General features: G+C 38.5%; 1 protein-coding gene across 2 annotated transcripts in view; it reads right to left on the bottom strand.

Annotated features, from left to right (window-relative positions):
• LOC126237083 (uncharacterized) overlaps nucleotides 1–24,345 on the bottom strand; it is a 190,851-nt gene that overhangs the window by 95,263 nt on the left and 71,243 nt on the right. For both annotated transcript variants that reach the window (XM_049946882.1, XM_049946883.1), the window contains exon 4: nucleotides 1,174–1,419. In XM_049946882.1, the coding sequence (XP_049802839.1) occupies nucleotides 1,174–1,419 (246 nt within the window). The remainder of the gene's footprint in view (nucleotides 1–1,173; nucleotides 1,420–24,345) is intronic.

Here is a 24,345-nt window from a genome sequence, read left to right as displayed (position 1 = left end):
TACTTTTGTAAATCTATTGACAGTACTACACATTTAACCTCCTAAAGATAAAAACTGACCAGCAATTCTGTCTCATATGATTTTCTCAACTGAATTTTTCTTTATTAAATTTTGATGTCAGAATTCTCTTGATTGCATAGATTATTAATACTGTAACACAGCTCGTCTGTTGACCAAATTGAAGAGTTTCACTTACAGCAATTGTTTCTGCTGTGTACATGGAAGCAAATTTTACCAATGTATTCTGCCCCTTGCAACTGTAAGAAAAGAAAATTTGGAATATCCTTCCTAATCTTCCTTGGGCTTATTGAAATTGTCTATGTTTATCTGCAATATGCTCCCAGATGTTTTATTTAAAATGCTAATATATTCCTTTCTCTGTGGTTAGCATCACATATAACATGAACTACCAGTTGATATTTTGAAAAGGCAGATTCATTTTCCATTTCAGAATTTGAGTATAATATCCCACTTTGCACAGTGATGCACTGCTGATGAAAACAGTTGCTGTACCTAAATCTTCTCTGTTAGTATTCTGTGAGCGGAATTGTAAAAGCATATCTCGTACCTTAATGAGAAAAGTGGTCTGATATAGCTGAGAACTAACAGGTGTTTCAGTACAAAGATACGTTGATAATGAAATCTGTATGAGAGAAAAAAAAATAATGTGTAAGAATAAACACACAGATCAGAATATGAATTCAAAGTATTTTACAACTATTTATAAAAAACTGAAAGCAGAGAATGCACAGTGTCAAATTAATTTCTGTGTACATTCTTCTGCATAAGAAGGACTCATCCAAGTGATAAGTGTAATGAAAATTGTTGTAATATGAAGAAAGTTGAATCTAAAATTGATTATAATATTTAGTATCTCATTTCATTAGCTGTAATTACACTTTTTAATCATTAGTAAATCATTCTCACCAAAATGTCAATGTCAACATGCCTTTGCACCAGAATATTTCTTGTTAAGATCCCAGATACAATTAACTAATGCCAGTACAAAAGTTTGCCCACAGCTGTAATTAAAAGTCAATAAACCTAAGTTCAAGTGCTTCTTCATCATTGTCTGAACTTGGCGTGACAGAAATGGATGACTACTTAAAGTTTTATTTAATGTAATATGTGCATAATCAGAAAATCTTTTCTTTAATTGCCTTTTCCACTCACAGAACAGGTATTTCCACCTCCTAAAGAGGGGCAGGATACACTGCCAACAGGGATGATGCGGCCATTGAGTTGTGCGCAGATTACCAGCCGGCTGCAGTCGGCACAGGTTGGTCCCACGATTCCAGCATCACAGTCTTCCTCTGCCCCAGCCAGGTCTACTCCTTCAGCGCGGCGCTGCCTTGAAGGGAGATGAATGTGGACGGGATCGGTGTTGTTCTCATCAGCCTGCTCTGCACAGCCCGCTACCTGCCAACATCATTATATTATCATCGTCCACAACACTGGCGTGTCAGCTCAATATTCATGCACATGATGCCCACTAATACTAACAATAGCATATATGTGAACAGATAATAGAACTCAAGTGATGATTTTTCTGATTGTGGAAATTCAGTGTGTCACTGTTGAGGGAAAGAGGTTAACATTCATAAAGTTGTAAATGACCTCTCGCTCAAGCAGCCTGCCAATTCCATCAATTAATGACTGAGACAACCATCACATACTGTAACATAACACAACACACATTTCATAAGGACATTAATTATCAGTGCTTCCAATCATGAAATTTACCATTCCACATACCCTTTATGACAAGAGAAAATGCATTGTTACTGACCAAAATTTTCACTATTCCCACCATTTGGCAGTAACTGTAATTACTTAACTAACAATGAAGGTCTGCTCTTACAATAACTCAGGTTATGGATGAAATGAAAAAGACTGCTAATTACATCATTGTGATGTGCTAGTAATTCATTTACTTTAATCCAGTGCACACTGGTTTAAACATTAAAGAGCACTGAACTAATGTCTAATGCAGCATTGTCCCACACTTTAAAAAACGAAACAGTTACCACTCATAAGCTTTTCCTTTCTCATTCATTTTGCATCAACTGGAACCCCTTTCTGAACAAAAAGTCTCCTAAAAACTCTATTTCAACTACTGCAATAACCTCAAAGCCCATTTCCACTATGCATACTAATAATGGACTGATACTGGCAGGAAATAGTTCACTTAGAAAGTTTTAGAATTATGTAAAACATTTGTATTGGTTGTGTTTCATGACACACACACACACACACATATATATATATATATATATATATATATATATATATATATATATATATATATATATATATATATAAAGAAAGATGATGAGACTTACCAAACAAAAGCGCTGGCAGTTGACCTGCCAGCGCTTTTGTTTGGTAAGTCTCATCATCTTTCTTTTTAGATATATTTTTTCCACGTGGAAAGTTTCCCTCTGTTATATATATATATATATATATATATATATATATATATATATATATATATATATATATATATATATGGTAATGCTGTACAATAAGGTCTCAAGTGGCCAAAAATGGATGCCTTAGTTGCTGTGGCCATGGCAGGGAGGGGTGGGATGGCCCCTATATTAAGCAAGAAGCCTGTCATTGGTGGAGGAGTAGTGAGAGAGATTCAAATAGTTTGTTTCTGAAGTAACTGTGAAGTACTTGTAATGTTAAATTTATTAATGAAAAATGTAGACACTGATCTAAAATTGTAAATCCAGAATATAACCTATTTTCTGAATCAAGCAAAGGTGAAATATATCAGAGGAACAGAAGGCCAAAAATACTAGCCAATGGAAGTCTTGGAAGATGCGATGCTTCAGTTGCTGCTAATGACAGAACTGCTGAGGCAACGCAGATGGACAAGTGGAAGTGATAGCTGCATGCTATGATGTTAGTAACCTGAGGCTATGGTGGAGGCATCAGAGGATTGCCAACACTCATTTGGACTCTGGAAATATGGCCCAGCCCACTATTATCATCTACCAACATCAGTGGACAGGTTGGCAGAGTCCAGTGAGAGAGAGACGAGAGAAATTGGTTCATGGTATATAGACTGTTCAAGGAAATTCTCATCCATAAAGCTGTCTGCAATTGGTTTCAACATGACTTTGTCATTGGGAAAGGGCAATAACTTCAGAGACTTACTGGGACATCAACTAATAGTGGCCAGCAGCAGTGTAACACATTGGTTCAGAACTGCTTTGCCAATTCACAGGTTTCAAAATTGGTTCCTTAAGCTGCTGACTTTTATTTCACTGAAGCCTTTAATATTCCTAATGCTTTCTTATGGAAACTTGCTTGGGGCAGAAGATCAATGCAGGCAGAACTGTCAGAGATGAATCCTCAAGCCTATGAAAATTAAGCAGCAATTCACATTACCTACAACTGTAACCAAGTGCTTCCACTGGGATGATTCATTTTCTGGTGGGGCTCTTTGTTGGAGACATAATTACTCTTATTAATTTTTTTCTCACAGCTAATAGAAGTGTAAAATCCAATATAGAACCTACGAGTAATTTTGACTATTAGTGTATAAGATGGGCTTAATTCCTTCTCTGGAGTGAGGAGTGTTGTTCTACTATTTTGCTAGTTTAATGAAAAAATAGAGACGATTGAAATCAATTTAATAGGACAGATAGGTGAGGTTGATGATAAGGTCCCTCAAAATGAAGTACATTATGGAAGAAACAAAAGTCTTGGAAAGGGGATTTCAAAACTTGTTCTTAGCTGATTGGGGAAGTAGATAAAATGAAGATAAATGCTTTTGACATACAGGAAAAAGTAAAACCACTAGAGAAAAATTCTAAGGAACAGTGCCTTTCTCCAAGGGTCACTGATTGGTGTCATGGGGTAGGTAATCATAATATGTAGTTTGATCCTAAAGGCAACATGCATCCCATGGTATTTATAAATGAATTTAGGCACTATGTAGCAAATACTTGTAACAAAGCAGAAAAAATTTGCTTGATGGAGTATTGTCTTGCTGGAGATGCTTGAGGATGGGCAGTTAAAGCACTGGAAGGATGTGATACTTATAAAGAGTTAATTACGTGGTCCAGAGCTAAATACTGGTTGAAAAATTGGCAAAGGGAGTAATGAATACACTTCCAAGAATTCCCACAATATGGTTGAAATTCACATGATTCCAAGAAGGAATATTGTGAAAGGTTGTCTAGAATTGTGGATTACATCAGCCTGCCAATGTGTGAGGAAGATTAAATCTATTTCATACACAAGAGGTTACCAAGAAAACTGCAAAACGACATTAGTGTAATGCATTTTGATTCTGATCGGCTTTTAAGTCGAATAAATGAGGTAAATACATGGTATAATAGGGATGAAAACAAGTATTTTAGGGAAGGAATGAGACCTACAGAAGGGAGACAATTTTGCACTGAGATCATTTCAGACAAAAAGAGGATGGGTTGCAGAAATGAGAGGAGGAAGAGGTCAAAGCTACTGCTGCTGAGTTGCATATAATTAGAGTGATAGAAAACTCATAGTGAAATAAGGTTCTCCACACCAATAAGGGGCTCAACTGGGGTAGAAAATGAGCCATGGCCAATAACATTTACAGCCAATGCATACTGAGAAAGAGAAGAAGGAAATCGAAATCAAATAGAAAGAGTAATATGCAGGATCAGTGTGAGTCGAATTTTTGTGGGTCAGGTGAAAATAGGGCATGTTTATGGAGACTTAATTCAGGGAATTTGCTACTTGATACGGGGACAGAATTTTTTGATTCTAAGAAGTAAAAGAGTGAAACGTATAAAAGCAGATATGATAGATGGGAAGAAGATTTAATAGATGAAGAAGGTGAGGATGAAGATGAGGCAGAAAGTGATAATGAGCATGATAAGGGTACAGATTGATTAGATTTCAAGGAGAAATTGGAAGATGAATTCATAGAGTATGACAAGGAAGAGATTCTACATCAAGGGGGCACAGGCAACAAAATAGTTTCAACAGCAACAGAAAAAGTGAAAATGAAAGAAAAAGATGAGAATGACAAAAATAAAATATTTTGAATAAGGAAGAAATGATAAAGATGAGGAGGAAAAACCAGAAATGCTTGACAATCACCAGGCAGACAAAAAAATACTGAGGCAGGAATTGAAGAGCAAGGAGAAAAATGCCACAAGATAATGGATTAACCCAAGAGGGCCAGAAAACATGAGACAATTAACCGTGCAAAGAAGTGATGAGAAAATGTCCCTAAGACAGGGTGAAATAGGAGGAAATCAATGTGAAATATTAGAAAAAGATCTGTTATAAAAGGAAATTATGGAGGAAGAGTTGAATATTTGTCAACCCGTGATTAGTATAAAAGTATATGGCAAGGCACAATGTGCATTAGTCAACTCAGGATAATGAAATATTGGCTATCTCAAAATCTATGTATGAAGTTTTGAAAGACCATCCAAGGTTAACAGAGGTGCCAGTGACTGGTGCCAAGGTACTAGGGGCAACATGCAAATTGGGTAAATCCATTACGAAACAGGTATGTGTCGAGTTTGGAAAAGGAGGATAGAGTATGGGGTATGAAGTTTTAGTTGTTTCTGGGATGAGTATGAACTTTATTCTAGGAATGGACTGGATGCTGATGTGCAAAGTGCACATGAATTGTGAGACTGGCTGTTTACATATATAACTGAAGGAAGGAATAGTTGTGATAGATTATAATGAAATGATAGTAAATATTGAAGAGGAAAAAGGAGTGCTACCCCTGAAATTATTATATATAAATTGAAGAAGCAAAGAAGTTGTGGAGTCACAAAGTAATGAGTGGATAGTCTCTGAGGATAAGATGAAAGAAGAAGTTTGAAAAATAATTAATAATCTTGAAGGAATACCTGAAGCCCAAGATGACAGAACTAATGAATGTCGTCAGGAAAAACATAAAGGTATTTTCTGACAGGTGGGGACAAGTAATGAATTTTGAGTGCAAGCTTAATATCAAACCACATGAACCATGTAGTGTGAAACACTACCCTATTCCTATTCATAAAAGGAGAAAGCAACAGCAGATCCTCCAAAATGCATGAACTGTAAAGGAGCACACCCAGTAAATTACAGAAAAAGTCCCTCTTGAATCGAAATGGTGAAGTACATGCAGTCCAAACAGAGACTGAGAGTGGAAGCTGCTCTCAAACTGGTCCTTGCTCTCAATGTGCGAAATTTTCCACTGCTGAGAAACAGAGTCAGTAACAGCAATTGGTGGCTGCAGAGGAGCCTGCTGCTTCTCTCGCCACTCCTGCCCCCACCACTGCTCTCCCTTCCACTGCCATTGCTGTGCACCACCTCAGTCAGCTGGCAGCCTGCCGATGAGAACCACAACCAACTCAACAGACAGAGCGGCCACGCTCACCCATTTTTATGAAATTGCCCACCTCTTAAGCAATTTCAACATCAGCTAAATAGTCACTACAGTGAAACCAATGATGGAGCAGCTCCTGACTGCCCCAGATAATCTGTCAAAGATCATGACTATTGGCACAGTTGTGATGTCATTCTTTAATGGATCTTAATCTTAAGGACTCCCTTACCATAGTAAATTGGAATGCAGATGACATTCAACACAAAAAATACTCCCTAAAACTATTCGTAGAAGAACACTAGTACATGAGACTCACCTTATACCTCATAATAACCTTGGGATTAGAAACTATGCTATTCATATAAATGATAGATTAAATCATCCTAAAGGAGAGACGGTAGTCTTAATTAAGAATAGGTTGTCCCATAATAAGGCTGACATCCTCCAGCTACGGAAAATTGATTCCACTGGGATAGAGATAGAAGTAAACAGGACGACTGTCGTGGCAGCCTACCATCCTGCCAAGGGACTATTACCACAGTAGATGTAGAAACACTATTAGGCTTAGGTCAGAGTGTGATTATTAGAGGGGATCTAAACTCCAAAAACGCCGTAAAGGTGTTCCGTTCGTCTGGACGACGGAATGCGACCGCGCCTTTCGCCAGTTGAAATCGGCGTTACTTTCAAATACTTGCCTTACGCCATTCGATCCCCGAAAACCCCTTTTGTTGATGGTAGATGCATCGGATTTCGGGATCGGTGCTGTGCTTGCGCACAAAGATGGCTCGCATGATCGCCCTATTGCCTTTGCGTCAAAATTGCTCTCATCTGCGCAAAGAAATTATTCACAGATCGAGAAAGAAGCTTTAGCTCTCGTGTTTGGTGTTACAAAGTTTCATGATTTCTTGTATGGTCGTCACTTTACCATCATCACGGACCACAAACCTTTGACATCGCTTTTTCATCCGACCAAGCCTGTACCTCCACGTACAGCACAGAAATTCATTCGCTGGTCACTTTTTCTCTCGCAGTACCGCTACGATATCTTGTATCGGTCCACTGCTAAGCACGGCAACGCTGATGCGTTGTCCCGTTTGCCTGTTGCTGAGGATAAAGCATTCGATTCTTCCGAACTTGCTTGCATGTTCATTGATTCGGAAACCGATGACGTGGTCGACTCGTTTCCGATTGATTTTCGTCGTGTAGCTACAGCCACAGCTGCTGACCCTGTCCTTGCTACTGTTTTGCGTTTTGTTGCTACGTAATGGCCCTTGTCGAAGTCACGGATCGAGGATCCTTTGGTTCGTCGTTTTTTTGCTCACAAGGAGAGACTTTTTGTCCGACGTGGTGTTTTGTTGTTGCGTTCCGATAATGATCAGTCCAGAGTCGTGGTCCCACGTTCGTTACAGTCCTTTGTCTTAAAGCTTCTTCACCACGGACATTGGGGTATAGTGCGTACGAAACAACTTGCTCGTCAGCACTGTACTTGGTTCGGAATCGATGCTGCGATTACGAATATGTGCTCTTCTTGCGTGGCGTGTGCCGAACAACAATCCGCACCGCCGCGGAAATTCTTTGCCTGGCCGAAAGCCACTTCCCCTTGGCACCGCTTGCACATCGATTTTGCTGGTCCATTCTGGAATGCTCGGTGGTTGGTTGTGGTCGATGCTTTCAGTAATTTTCCTTTTGTTGTCCGGATGTCTTCCACGACGTCATCTGCCACAATCCAAGCCTTGTCTGCTATCTTTTGCATTGAAGGTCTTCCGCAGACTATTGTTTCCGACAATGGCCCGCAATTCATGTCCGCAGAATTTCAGTCCTTCTGCGAGGCCAATGGTATTCAACATCTGACATCCGCGCCGTTTTCGCCTCAGTCAAACGGTGCCGCTGAACGATTGGTCCGGACTTTCAAGTCACAGATGTTGAAACTGAAAGAATCGCATTCTCGGGAGGACGCTTTGTTGCTCTTTTTGTCTTCGTATCGCTCTCAGCCCCGCGATGCTCGCTCGCCGGCTGAATTGCTCCATGGTCGTTCTCATCGCACCTTGATGGCTTTGCTGCATCCGCCACATCAGGTTCCTGTGCAGCGGCAGACTCCTGCTTTTGCTCCTGGCGACGTTGTCTATTATCGCACCTATCGCGGTTCACGGCGTTGGCTCGCAGGGCGCATTCTTCGCTGCCTCGGCCGCGCGATGTATTTGATTTTGGGGGCCTCTGGTGAGGTGCGTCGGCATCTCAATCAGCTGCGCCTCTGTCGTCGCCTGGGTTCTGCCGCTCCCCGTCTGCTTGCAGCGACGGCGCCGTCAGGTCAGCGCCCTGGGGACCCATCTACTGGCTCGCCTCACCCCCAGGTGTTACCGACGCTGCCTTCCATTTTGCCTCATGGCGTCGCGCCGCCGCCGCAGCCGCCGCCGCCGCCGCCCGCAGTGGACGCTTCGCTGCAACCGCCACGCGCCTCCCTGGGTCACGCGCCGCCGCTCGCTTCCCATGACCAGCCGTCCTCCGCCATGGACCTCTTGCCCGCTCCGGACCAGATGTCGTCATCGCGCGTCGGGTTCCCCGACGCAATGGAGGTCGACCCTTCGGCCCCTCCTGTCTCATTACGTGCGCATACACCGCATGTTGACGTGCACCCTGGAATAGGTTTTCAGGCGTTTCCTAGCTCCCCTCGGACCGAATGGCCGGGTGCGGGTGGCACAGCCTCGCCTGTTGTTAGGCTCCCCACCTCATCGCATACGTCAACATGCGGTCCTCCCCACGGCGGGCGGAAGCCTTATCTCACGACCGTTCGCCGATTTGCGGGGGAGGAATGTGGTGTCACCGCTAGACACCACACTTGCTAGGTGGTAACTTAAATCGGCCGCGGTCCTGTAGTACATGTCGGACCCGCGTGTCGCCACTGTGGGATCGCAAACCTAGCGCCACCACAAGGCAGGTCTCGAGAGACTGAGGAGACCTCGCCCCCAGTTGTACGGACAACATAGCTAGCGATTGGACGTGCTAAGCCTTGCTCTCATTTGCCGAGAGATAGACAGTAGAATAGCCCTCTGCTAAGTTAACTGGCGACCACCTAGCAAGGCGCCATTTCTATCAGTGCCTATAGCTTACTAATATTCAAGAGAGATGTATTCCAAGGACTAATTAAAAGTTAAGTAACAAGCATCTACGTACTTTTCTTCTTATTCATTTATAAGTTCTCATGTTCCAGACTTCACGCCCGTCTGCGTTAGCCTTGCGTGCCCTATCGGCTACAGCATTGTGTCTAGGCTGTATGGTCTAGACACAACAGTAGCCATAGGCCTCTTGGTGCCTTACCCAAATCTATGGGTGGATTTTGTTAAATTTTTATAGTGTTGAAGTATTTTCCAAATTTGCCAAACTTTTTCTGCTGAAAAGGCCAAGTAGTACAGTTTCCTATAAACTAAAGAAGGAATATTTCCCAAAATATGGAAAGCCAAAAAACAGTTCTATCTGTTAATGGACTGCAATTTATTTCAAAAGTTTACAAAAAGGGAATGGAAGGAAATAAGGTGGAATCAATATATATATCTCCAAAACAATCCACTTCTAAACCAGCAGAAAGGTGTATGGGAGAGATAGAACATTAATACTGGACTTTTTATAGTCGTAAACATAGTTCTTGGGGAAATTTTTTATAGAAATGGACTATTATTAAACAGTAGGGAAATGTGAGAGCACTAATTTCAAACCTCAGGAGATCATGACCAGAGTGAGAAATCCTAATTTAATACGAGAAATAGTGTCTTTTCCATACAAAAAGGAACTGAGTGTAGATGAGAAGAGAAACTTAATGAAGGAAAATATTGAGGAAAAAATAAGTACATGGAAAGAACAATATCATAAGTGAGTGAATAGAGTTGATTTCAAAGTACAAGACTGGGTTCTTGTGGAGACAATAAAAAATCTAAAGAGATAGGTACAGACACATAAAAATTCTTATACAGTGGAGAGTTCTTAACCATGGGTCAAGGGATGATAATTTAAATTTCATGTTAAATTACCTTATTTTGGCAAAACCAAAGACCTAATTTCCTTGTTTGTAGAAATTAGGGAGTAGAGTTTGAGTCAGTTGTAAGTGAGAGTAAAAATTAATCTAAATGGTCCAGCAACCAGGGAACATGGGAAGCTGTGATAAGGTGAAAGGAGATGTTACAGTAATATATCAAAGACTGTGGGTGTAATTTTCCCACTGGGAATGTGTAGGTGTAGACAATGACTATGATAGAGAAATAATAGTAATGTGAAAGTGGATGACAGTTGGGAGTTACCAAAAACTGAACAATCCATATCTTAATTATGTTGTAGGTCACTCCAGATGAAAAATGAGGAAGTTTTCCTTGCAAGTTAGTGGTCGATACTTGTTGGGTATAATTAATATCCACTTTCTTTTCAGTTTTTGCGTTTCATTGATAGCAGATCATTTTTCCGTGATTAGTTAATACCTAGTTTCATTTTTGTTTTTAAGTGATAAAAATTACCCATTAATTTTTCTGAGTTTAATTCGAGTTCAGTTATGCTTTCTTTCATCCGGGTTTAATTAATACTTTTGATTCTAACAAGTTGTGTACGAAAACTGTAGAGTAACTATCTAAATGTTTTTAACGTTCAAGAAATAGTGAAACTGAGAAAGGTGCAGCGTCTTGTTGGAGAATTTTGTGTCAAGAAACTAGTTACTGGGCATAAATACTCATACTTTCCGTCTCGCCTTTCTTTTATAATGATATGAGGAAATGTGGGAGCATATATAACAACGTTTCACATCCAAAAGAATTCTTTTTGGAAGTTTTATTAATGTTGTGCAATAAAGTGTTGTGGGACTAAAAATGGACACCTTAGTTGCTGTGGCATAGTGAACCATGGCAGAGAGGGATGAGCAGCCATTGTAAAAAGCAAGAAGCAGATTCAAATAGCATGTTTATGAAGTACTTATAATGTTAAATCTAATGATGGCAAAAGAGGAGGAAATGTAGGGGCTAATCTAAACGAATATCTAAACATTGCACTTTCTATTTCTCTTGTCAGTCACAGAGGCCTATATGGGAAACATCTATTGCAAATTACGAAAATTCCAGATCTCTGCTGTCTATGTTGTTGATCTTTCAGTTTTGATAATTTTAGACAGTCTACCTTAAATCTAAACGTGCATGCCTCAGTGATACGGATAGCCATACCACAGGTGCAACCACAATGGAGGGGCACTAATTGCTTGAATAATTATCACCTGCATTTCTCATAGTAATTATGTTCAGAATTGTCCTGCTTGACTTAAATCATGTACCTTGGGTTCTGAAAAATGTATGATATGTAATGTTGGTTTTATAACAGCATATTTGACTATCATGAACATGGTCCTGGACAAAAACTGGTCAGTAAATAAATTGCATTATAGTGAGCATTTGTCCTATGCATTTGCTATGTACTAAACATACTTTGTAAGACATAGAATTTCATAGTTATTTTACCTCTCTGTCACACAAAAAGAAAGAGGCATTTACTTGCTTTTCAAAAGCATCCTGTGATATCTAAAAAATACTTCCTTGAGCCTGTAAATCTAAACACAACTCTTTCAAATTAAATTATAATCTGCATACCATGGTCACAGCAAGTAAAGTGTTTTCTTCTTGGCATTCATCTGTTCATTTATGCATAATTTTACATAAACCTCATCAAAGGCATATTGGTGAGAGTGAATCTGAAAAGGGTGGATGGACACTAAACGTGCGTTTGACAGGGTGACATATATTTGGCAACATTACCCTGGTACATTACTGAATTCACATAACATTTTGGTCCTGGACAGCTTCTGCAGATATACAACTGCAGAAGTGTGAGACAAGTTACAAAAGGGAAAAACTGACTTGGTCATTATCCCTGGAGGCCTAACATCTGTACTGCAACCACTAGATGTTTGTTTAAATCAGCCATTCAGGGCTGCACTTAAACAGCAATATTCACAAAGGATGGTTGATGAAAATGAAAGGTCACGCCAAGTGGAAAAATCAAGCCATTGGATTTGTCCCAAATTTGTGAATGGGTGAAATGTGCATGGACTCCATTCCACTACCTCTGGTGGAACAATCTTTCAAAAAAAGTGTGGTATAACAAATTCACTGGATGGAAGCAAGGACTACACTCTATGGGAGGATGGCAACAGCAGCAATTCTTCCATTAGTGATGATGATGCAAGTGATGACAAATAGAATCATTATTTTAAAACATTTTTTTTGCAAATAAAATACAAATTAAAACCAATTTTTTTCTTTTTTTTTTTTTTTTTTTAACTGTGTGGATTATTCAACGGTGTGGATTACTCGCTTGTATATGGTGCTCTATATATATTAATGTAGGGTACCTAAGGAGAAAAACAACTGCTTTGAAAACAACAATAGGTTTTCCTCTTCTATTTCTCTGATGCTGTTTCCATCTAATACTTCAAAACAAACCACTTATTTAATTTACACCTATCACTATCGACTGTCTTTAACCCAGCTCATCGATACACACTACTGATGACAGTCAGCATGCAGATAGCTAAGTTGACTTCTGGTGGAAGACATTTTTGTTGTTATTATTTGGCTGCCAAGGACAGAGACGGTGGTACACAGGTCCCTGTCACCAAACTGCGCCAATATTATGAGTCAGAACCCATATCTCTCTGTAGTGTATCATGGAATGACAATTTGTAACTCTATTAATGGTTGAATAAGAACAATAAGCTTGGTGGCTTCCTCAGTGCTATTCAAGGGGAGAAAGCTATGTGACAGCACCAGGTTTCAACATAATCCTTCTTTCTCCATCATTCTCAACAACTCACACACAGTAGTACACCCCTATAAGCACTCATCACAGTCACCTACATTAATGTGCTACACTTAAGATACTGACAAGCTGGCTAAGTAGTACTGTCAAATAAAATAAGTGTGCCAATATAGCTTACCACATCATTAAAAAAGGAACTATTTGTTTTTTGTGTTTCTGCATCTCAAATGGTGAAGCAGCCTGAAATTGCATAAATATGTGCGAGCAGATGAGTGGAAACAAGTAGCCCATTGGAGATACCATACAGGTCTATAAAATGGCAATAAGGTTTATGCAAATTTCCTGCGTCACCACTACCATACGAAAAGTTCCAGTAAGGTTACACACATCCAGTAGTCATCATGCAGCAATTCACATCATTCATCATCAGTATGGATAACATTTTATTCAACATAATCCACAGGAATAAAAATATTGAAGCAGGCCTGTCAGTTTCACAGCAGTCAGTCAAAATATTTGTAGTGTAATGCTTCTTACTTCTGTCAGTGAAGGACTTCGGCCCTGTAGGGACCATGAAAACAAGATTATACTAATTACAGTAAACACAGAAACATTTAAGCATTCTTCCCATGCTCTATATGCAAACGGTATGATAAGAAACCTTAATACTGAAAGTAGCTGCTGCCATACACTTCACAGCAGTTTGCAGAGAATTGATGTACATGTAGTTTGGTACCATTATGAATGACACTGAAACCACCCATGACTGTTGATTTATTAGCTTATTTCACAAAACAAGAAAAATACCTTTATGAATAGCACTGTCCAACGTAAATTGGGCTAGCACTTATGAACCTCTGCATACTCAAGCTAGGTTTACATGTGCCACCAAAGTGATGCCATTTGGTTGCCACTTGAGTGGCATCACTGAAATTGCATGTAGAAACTCCAAAATACCAGTGATGCCACTTTGAGCCATGCCACAAAAGTTAAAGTCACTTTCAAGTTTGTGATGCCGCTTATCAGCCACATCACAACTGAAATTTGAAGCACCATCACAATGTTTTGGTTTTTGTGTCAATAATTTTGCCATGTGTGTATTTTGCAGTGCCTAAAAGTGTCTCAAAAGTGCTTGTTAGGTAGCAACAATTTTACAGTTTATTTAACTATACAAGGAGTGGCCTTGCTTATGGAAACACAAAAACAATTGCTACAATTACAGAAGTTTGATCATTGCATGAAATTGTGGATGGTAAGTGGGAACAAGTCCACAATTCTGCTTTATTTATCGCCAAAACTAAAATAAACATTCACAATGCCTATATCAGTCAGCATGACAAAGTGTTAAAATCTTATAAGAGTGATGTGCCTTGGCCCGCATCTCGTGGTCGTGCGGTAGCGTTCTCGTTTCCCACGCCTGGGTTCCCGGGTTCGATTCCCGGCGGAGTCAGGGATTTTCTCTGCCTCGTGATGGCTGGGTGTTGTGTGCTGTCCTTAGGTTAGTTAGGTTTAAGTAGTTCTAAGTTCTAGGGGACTGATGACCATAGCTGTTAAGTCCCATAGTGCTCAGAGCCATTTGAACCATTGTTTGAGTGATGTGCCTACAGGTGCATATGACACCCAAAAAGATTGATTTCTGAAAATCATTTAGCAAATGTAGAACCGTAAACAAAATAAATTATGCTTAAAAACTTGTCTCATTTTTATGCGTGTTTAGAAAAAAAATTCCGGTACTTAATTTAAAACACAAGTGAGACTGTTTGTGAAAGTTGGATAAAATAATTTTATTACTGCACTTCACAAATAAAAAAGAAAGGAAAAAACTGATAATTTTGTGTTGTACAGTAAGATGTTATTCAATGTCATGAGTATCAAGCAACTCTGACAACATTCTATTCTAAATGATGTACGTCCAGTTCCATGACAAAATGCTTGTATTTTAACGGGAATACATTCAAGGTTCCTGGTAGTTAAAAGTTTTGTATTTGCAAATATCAGCACAAAATGGTTCATTTAAGTGGTGAAAGTATATTACATTTCTATTATCTAATGGATGGATAAGATCTGTGTGTGAGAAAGCAAGTATTATTGAATATCATGATAACATAATCTTCCGTCTATTCTTGGTAGAACAACATGATAATAAATGAAAAGCACCAGTTTGCTTTTGTCCTACAATATTACTTTTATTGTTAACCGGTTTTCAGCTTACAAGGCCATCTTACTGAGTAAATGTCTGAAGATGGCCTTGTAAGCTGAGAACCGGTTAACAATAAAAATAATATTGTAGAACAAAAGCAAATTGGTGCTTTTCATTTATTATTATTGGGTAATTAGTAAAAAAAATTTTTTTTAGTTTCATAGCAGCTCACTTAATTCTGTAAATAACACACTACTGGCAGTATATTCATATTCTTCTACTGGCAATATAAATGCACTTAAAAACCTGTTCAGTGAATTTGAGAGAGGAAGTAACAAGGTTTCTGGGGGCAATATAGTTTCAGCTTGACTGTAACTTTCAATAAAAGAATGCAAATATCTGATCACCATTTATATTACAGAGTCTTTTAGTGCAATTGCAGAAAGCACAGTTCCAAAATTCGGTATAGAACAGCTTTAATACTTCCTCTTATTTAATTAATGTTTGGTGCACGAGTGAAAATATTAGCTCTCAAATGAGCCTTCAGGGAGAAGCAAATAATACATCACACATGAACATAGAGACATTACTTTTGGTTTGTGGTATACAGTGTGTCCATAATTAAAGTTCCAGTTCCAAAACGCTTTAGAAAGAGAACCATTGCTCAGAATGATGCCAAATTTGAACAGTGTAATACTGACACTGGAGGGGGGAAGGGGGGGGGGGTCACATCATGGGAAAAATTATAATGAAATTTTGAGCAATAGATGGCGATGTAATCTTCAGAATATACTGACCAACAGACTTGTGGCACATGGCTGTTACTCAGTTTGCATCTGAGATGCCCATCTAGACTGTCTTGATGAAAGATTGTGTGCTGTTGGTAAAGCTCTTTTACAAGAATGGTGGCTGTGTGCTAGTAGCCCTGCAGACGTTCCAGAGACTCAGGGATATGAAAAAAGCCATTGGTATGAGGTCTACTACGGGTCTGGAGAAACTGATTACAAAATTTGAAAAGACAGGTTCTTTCAAAGTGCAATGTGGGAGAGGGATGAAAGCAGTTGATCTGATGTCTGTTGAAGATGTGGTCACAGTTTTGCATGACAGGTCAAGTGGTGGTGTACAAACATGCAGTGCACTTGCCCAAATGCTTTCAACCATGATACATAAAATCTTATGAAACATCCTGTGTTGTTATCCATACAAAATCACCCATCTTTAGAAGCTGCTTCATCCTGATCTAAAAGCAAGACAAACATTTGCTCTCGAATTTCTTGCTGGCACAGAAGTGGACAGTGAATGCCCATAGAACAATCTGTGGAAAGACAAAGCCGATTTCCATCTCCAAGAGTATGTCAATATGCAGAATATGGGCAACAGAAAATCTGCATGCACATCAGCTGGTACCACTTCATCCTGCAAAGGTGACTGCGTGGTGCAGCTTGACAACATCATTTAGTGTATGGCCGCATTTTTGAAGAGATGTGTCCTGTTACCTGTACTGTCACTGGTAAATGGTATGAGAGGCTTTTGCGCACCAATGTCATTCCAACCCTTTAACAGTGTGGTTAGCATCGTTTTTATGCAAGATGTCTCTCTTCTGCACATTGTACAACCAGTAAGTGGTTGCTGGGGGAGCATTTCAGAAATGGTAGAATAGTCAGCCGTCATTTCCTTACAGTCTGGCTGTCCAGATCACCTGATCTTAATCCGCCTGACTTCTAGCTGGGGGGTTATCTGAAAGATGTTGTGTTCAGTGCTCCAATTTACAAACATAGCTGAAATGAAGGCATTTGTGCAACGCATTCTGAACGTGAGTAGGAACACACTCCGATCTGTTGTGGAACATACTGTTTCTCGATTTCAACTTGTGGCAGAAAATGGTGAACAGCATATCATACATGTCTTGCGCCAGTCTCATGACAATTAGAAACTGATGTCATTTTGCTTTTTGTGCAGTTTTTGGTCCCAAGACAATCACAAAGTTATGACGTTTTGCTTTTTATGCAGTTTTTTGCCTCAGGACAACTGAATGCTGATTTTTCCCGTCTGATGTGGTATATGACCTTGCTGTGGTGGGGTGGCTTACCTAACTGACACAGCCTCAACTGTTACATACATACGTACATACATACATACATTAATCCTTGTTCCATAGATCATGAATACGACATTTCGTAATGATGTGGAATGTGTCACATTAATGTAAGTTTTCTTTACACAAAATAATTAATCAAATTTTTTTAAATTTTATTTTTTATTTATTTATTTTTTTCAGTTACTACTTCATATCTAAGAATTCATCTATTGACTAGATGGAGTTGTCATTCAGAAATTCCTGTAATTTGCTTTTAAATGTTGGTCCGCCAGATGTTTAACACTATTTGGCAAATGACCAAAGATTTTTGTGGCAGCATAATTCACTCCTCTCTGTGCAAAAGTGAGATTTAATCCAGGATGGTGAAGATCTTTCTTTTTCTTCTAGTGTTGTAGCTGTGCACTTTGATGTTATTTTTTAATTTGGTTGGGTTGTTAATGACAAATTTCATAAGTGAATACATGTATTGCAAAGGCACTGGGCATACCCCAAGTTCCTTAAATAAATGTCTGCAAGGTGATCTTGGGTGAGCTCCAGCTATTATTCTGATTAGACGCTTTTGTGCAATGCATACTTTTTCTCTCAATGAAGAATTGCCCCAAAATATGATTCCATATAAAAGCAGTGCATAAAAATAGGCATAGTATGATAATTTACTGATATGTTTATCACCAAAATTTGCAATAACCGTAATAGCATAAGTAGCTGAACCTAACTGTTTCAGCAGATCATTGATGTGTTTCTTCCAATTCAATTTCTCATCAGTGCACATACCCAGAAATTCTGAGTATTCTGCCTTAGCAACAGACTTCTGCTCACAGTCTATATTTATCAATGGTGTTATGCCGTTTACTGCACAGAATTTTATAAGCTGTGTTTTCTCAAAATTTAGTGAGAATCCATTTGTAGATAATCACTTAATAATTTTCTGAAAGACATTATTTACAATTTCCTCAGCTGATTCTTGCTTGTTGGGTGTGATTGCTATACTTGTATCATCAGCAAAAAGAACTAGCTTTGCACGAATATAGAGTGGTAAGTCGTTAATATATATTAGGAGCAATAAGGGACCCAAGACTGAACCCTGTGGGACACCATTCTTGACACATCCTCAGTCAGAGGACTCTGCTTATTTTTGAAGACTATCTGTACTGTTAACTTTAACCATTTGTGCACTGTCCTACTCATGCCACAATACTTAAGCTTATCTAGAAGAATTTCATGATTCACACAGTTAAAAGCCTTTGAGAAATCACAAAACATACCAATGGGTGATGTTCAGTTGTTCAGTGCATTTAATATGTGGTCAGTGAAAGTAAATATAGCAGTTACTGTTGAAAAGACTTTCTGAAAACCAAACTGTCATTTTTTTGTACTTCATTTTTACAAATGTGTGATGCTACTCTTGAATAAATTATTTTTTCAAGAATTTTGGATAAATCTGTCAGAAGTGAGATTGGGCAGTAGTTGTTAGCATCACACCTATCCCCTTTTTTATGCAATGATTTAACAATAGCGTATTTCAGTCTGTCTGGAAAAATACCCTGTTTCAGTGAGCTACTACATATGTGGCAGATAATCCTACTTATTTGTTGGGAAAAAGCTTTTAGTACTCTTTTGGAAATGCCATCGATTCCATGTGAGCTTTCACTTTTGAGTGAATTTATTATTTTTCTAATTTCAGTAGGAGAAGTGGGTTGAATTTGAATTTTATCAAATTGCCTAGGTATTGCCTCTTCCATATACTGCCTTGCATTTTCTAATGACTAGCTGGATCATATTTTCTCTACAATACTTAAATTAAAAAATGATTATTAAAAATGTTTCCTACTTCTTGTTAACAAACTTCTCATTGAGTTTGACAGAAATACAGTCTTCCTGTGCTCACGGTTGCCCTGTTTCCCTTTTAACAATATTCGAAAAAAAAAATTTTTTATTATCAGATGTGCTAATCTCAGACACAATGCACATACTTCTGGACTTTTTAATAACTTTTCTTAACACAGTGCAGTAGTTTTTATAATGTTTCAATGTTTCAGGGTCGTTACTCCTCCTAGCTACAAGATGTTTTTGTCCTTTTAAAAAGCCATGGCTTTTTATATGGTTTCCTACAATTATAGTTCACTGTTTTCTTAGGGAAACTCCTTTCAAATATACTCACAAAGCTATCACAAAATAGGTTACATTTTAAATTAGCATCATGTTCCCTGTGCACCTCATGCCAGTCTAACTGTTGCAAGCTTTCCCTAAAATTTTGAATTGTTAAAGCATTAATTGAATGCACTATTTTGGAGAACTGTTTTGCATTACTGTATGGAGCTATATCATATACTGTAACTAGCTGTGCATCATGATCAGACAAACCATTCTTAACGAGAAAAGCTTTTATTTGATTAAATTTATCTTGGTCTATGAAATCATTATCTATCAGTGTGCTGCTTTCCTGTACCACCTGAGTAGGAAAATCAATAACTGATGCCAAACTGAAAGGACCAAGTAATACTTAAGGGTCAAGCTTTCTATCAGACTCTTTCAGAAATCTGCATTGAAATCCCCACAAACAATAATTTGCTTTCCTCTGTCTGACAGATAGCACAACAAAGAATCCAACTGTTTCAAAAATAGTTGAAAATTTCCCAATGGAGACCTATACATAGCTACAATTATAAAAGTGCCATTATTTAGTTTAAGCTCACACACACACATGCTTATATATGTTGCTCTACGCAAAATTTTTTAGTTTCAAAATTTTTCACGCTATGACAGATTTAAAAATATACGGTAACTACATAGTGTCTCTACTTACATGTGCTGAAAGCTCATATCCACCTAAATTTACCTTTTCCATTACCTGTGACTATATGATGTTCAGACAGGTATAGTAAATGTATTCCACTCTCAGCTTCTAAATCTTCTAAACTAACAAGAAGCTCATCAACTTCTTTTTTAATCCCCTGATATTCTGATGCAATATACTAACATTATTTTTCACTGTGCACTTGCGTGAATCTTGTGACATACTAACATTATTTTTCACTGTAGTGTTATGAGAATCTTGTGATTTTTTAACGTCTCTTGTACCTGCCTGTCTAAACTTCTCATTAAGGTTAATTTCAATCAATGTTGGATGATTGGACACTGATCTTAGCCTAAAAAAACACTCCCATGAGTTTCAGTCCCCCCCCCCCCCCCCCCCCTTAAAGATTTTGCTATCATCCCAGCCAGTTTACCCTTTCTTTTCCTACTGAGATGCAGGCCATGTCTTGTGAAGTCCCACCTACCAATACCATCAACAGGAGCCAAATCTATGCCTGATAAAGCAGATGCCCGAAGCAGCTGATCTAGCTCCATATTGACCCTCCTGACACAGCTGTTCAGGTGGGGCCAGTCATACCACATGAAAGCAGGAACCAAGCCAACATTTGTTTGGTTCGTTGCAGATGCTATTTTTACCAGGTCACTGATCCCTATCAATACTGTTTCCTGCTCCACCCACTACCACAACATGATCCTGCTTTGTAAAACCCTTGCACTATGATCCTATATCCTCTATCACTTGGCTACGACATGCACTGGGCTTGAAAATACTTGTGACCTGGTACCTGTCACCTAATTTTTCCTGCCAAATCTGGCCCACTGTTGACTGCTGAACTTGTGCAGTCATGCACATTTGAACAGTAAGTGTGGTGTAATGTGTAACTCAAAATATATCCATCGTAGTGCGGTTCAGCTGTAATTTACTGACGACCCCATTTGTATTAAGACTTTTACAGCGCCATCTATTGGTAAAATTTTCGTTAAACTTTTTTTTTTGTTCCTGTCATTTCCTCCTGCGCAAATAATATGCTCTTATAATTTAACGACATTTTGACCAGTGTTTCTCTTCCTAGAGAGTTTTGAAACTGGAGCTTTAATTAGGGCCACGCAGTACATTTGAGAGATAACAGATAATTGTCAGATGTCAAATATCGAAGTTCCACTGGTAGTTTCTCTTGAGCAAGTACTCCATCTGAGTGACAGCACCAAAGTCTGGATTGAATTGAATTGGAACAGGAGCACACTACGCTATTACCGAAATTCAGTTAGCAAGACACGCTTAGCCTATTCTAGGTCTCGCTAAGTGGGATAAATAACGTGACCTTTGTTAAATGTTTATACCAACGCTGGAATTACTGGCAAGCGTAAATAACAACCAATTGCCCGACGACGCAAGGGGTAACTTGTACAGATGACCTCGCAACTGGCTCACGTTAACAAGTATAATGTGGGAATCCTGATCGATGTTGTGCACAGCTGTGGAAATAGCGAATCTAATACGGCGACGTTCAATGCGGTGACAATCGTAGTGGAGAATTTGCACACTGGACGTACCTAAATGGAATAAACATTAAAGCATACAGTATGTGAAAACTGTACTCAATTTCTTTGAAACGTGGCAACCAAAAAATTTACTAATGAAATAAAAAATAGGTCATTACGTGAGCTAGATTGTCAATAACCTTAATTCAAACGAATATGTCAAGCACTAGGGAGTAATCTGGTTGGATAACCAGGGAGTCTTGCTAACAATGCAAAGGCAAATCTCTGTTCCGCCGTACTGTACAATTCGGTGGAAGTTTTGATAACAATACAAGTGCTGTCAACGATATTGTGATTCAATAACGTACATCACAGCAGACAGACGAGAGCGGAGCTCTAGATTAATTTGTAATACGTAAAATAAATGTCGCTGAATGAAGTAAAATCGCTGTTCCTGAAATGGTCAAAATACATACAATTTTTCGTTTAAGAGTTATTATTTACAGTGATTTAAAAATACCGAACAATTATATGCACATAACTCTATTTAACAGTATTAGTATTAGGTAATGTAAACTGCTAAGTGTAAACTTTTGCCCAAGAACCACACGTGAACGACGTGACTTCTTTATTGGCCTCGTAGATCCAGGGTCTGTCGGAATTCCTGCCAGATTCTAGACGGACTTTGCAGCTGTCAGATCCTCTTTTAATCGTGATACACAGTTTACAGGCCAGCTCTAAGGTGGGAGGGATGGGTGGGAGACCGTGCCACCGCCCACAGGAGGGCAAGTTTTTGGGGGCGTCAAAAATCGTAAATTTTAATATGGTTCAAAAGGATGTATTAAATAAGACAATGAAAGTTTTGCATAAATGAAGAACTCTGAGAATAAGCTGGGAATACAAATCAATCATTAAATCTAGTAGCTAATGTTAGGTTTATTTTTCTCAAAAAACGGTAAGCATCGGTAGTTTATGCGTACACTGGTAGCAAAAAGTGAAATTTTAATTAAAATACTGATAAACTTTTCGATGCACATAAAACTGCAAATACACTCAGAACATGTTCATGTACTAAAGATGACTTCCTGTTACTCACAAACTAAAGGTAAATCAATGCAATTTCAGTAGATGCCACTTGAAGATTAAGTAGTAAACTTCGAAACGTGTTATGGTAAGCTAACAGAAACTGTGACTGGCCCAGAAATTCTGTATTTTTGTTATCTTGAGGATACAGTTACAGCTTCAAAAACCAGTCCACCATGGCCGAGAATGTTTTTAAATAATGATGTGTTACAAGTCATTAACACAAGCAGTTAATAATAATAATAACGATAATGTACAAGACAATAAAATAATTTATTGCCGTTTCATTTTTATAATATTTTACTGACATTTCGTTTCTACAATGTTTTCATTGGCATTTCATTTTTACAGTGGTTCCATTGACATTTTATTTTTGTAATGTTTTCCCTGATGTTGAAATAAAATATGCTCGATAGTTCTCTTGCAACTCTACGTGTTCGCTCAAAAGATTTAGATTTACAATACGTAATGATTTATTCTGCAGATAAAATATTGTTTGAGGTGCAGATTTATGTTTCACATAATACACTTCATAAAATTCAGTTGCTGTACAAATATGGTTACTCTTTATAAATAAGGAACTTCTCAGTAATTGCAGTCAAGTGTTTTTGAGTGAGATAAGTTTCGTAAGTATACCTTAGCAGAAAAAAATAGGCTCAGAGACAGTATCCTTATTTGCTGAGAATATTGTGACACTTTACCACTATTTGAAGTCCCAAAAGCTCCTTCAAACAGATCCGTCACGTTATCACTATATGAGATATCAGAAACTGAATTACATAATATTCCTTTCAAACCAGCGACTCAGGTTTCCAGCTCCACTATTGTTCTTTTCTGTTAACGGTACACGCTAAGTTTCTTTATATGGTTCTTCAGTAGTACATTTTCTGCATGTTCTCCGAGAAATTCTGCTTTCAGTTTCTTTGGACTTGGGAGACCGTAACTGTCGTCATGAATAACAGGTGTACTAGGCACCAAGAGAATGAAATTCCTCCGTGAGATTATGATAATAGTTTTACTGCATAAGAAATCGAAATTATCGGAATCCGTCGGTGTCTACAGACTTTATAAAAACCGGTAACTTGACGTAGCTTTATTTTTCTTGTAATATTCAGTAGGAACCCGTTTCTCACACGTATGTGCGCCTTATTTTCTTTAAATATATGTTAGTTTTACGCAAATCTTTGTAAGTCAAGAGCCACCCACAGATATACGTCTGTGGAAGCACCCAATAGAGTAATGAATGAAAAGTTACGTGGAATACAAGTAAACACACCATGGTTTAAAAAATCTGAGCAAAAGTGCTCTCGTCAAACTTCAACTTCATAGGAATATATTAGTTTTTATTCCTGACATTTCTGATGAAGATTGCTCTAGTGCAATCGAAACCGCGGTCAGTTGACAAAACTTGTGCAAGTGAAGTGGCTGTATACACGTCCTGTAATTTCTGTTACACTTTCGTATGGAGCATACCTACCTTCTAGATCCTAGTATCGCACCTCTGAATCCATTAGATGTCTGTTGTCATGCCTGTGTGGTAAGGTCTCAAAGTATTGGTACAACACTCTAGACTTAGGTGCACTAGCGTCTTGTAGCTGATTTCCATTG

This window comes from Schistocerca nitens, chromosome 2, assembly GCF_023898315.1.
Source record: "Schistocerca nitens isolate TAMUIC-IGC-003100 chromosome 2, iqSchNite1.1, whole genome shotgun sequence".
Taxonomy (NCBI): domain Eukaryota; kingdom Metazoa; phylum Arthropoda; class Insecta; order Orthoptera; family Acrididae; genus Schistocerca; species Schistocerca nitens.
Note: the sequence above shows the minus strand (reverse complement) of the source record. Positions and strands in the feature narration are given on the sequence as shown.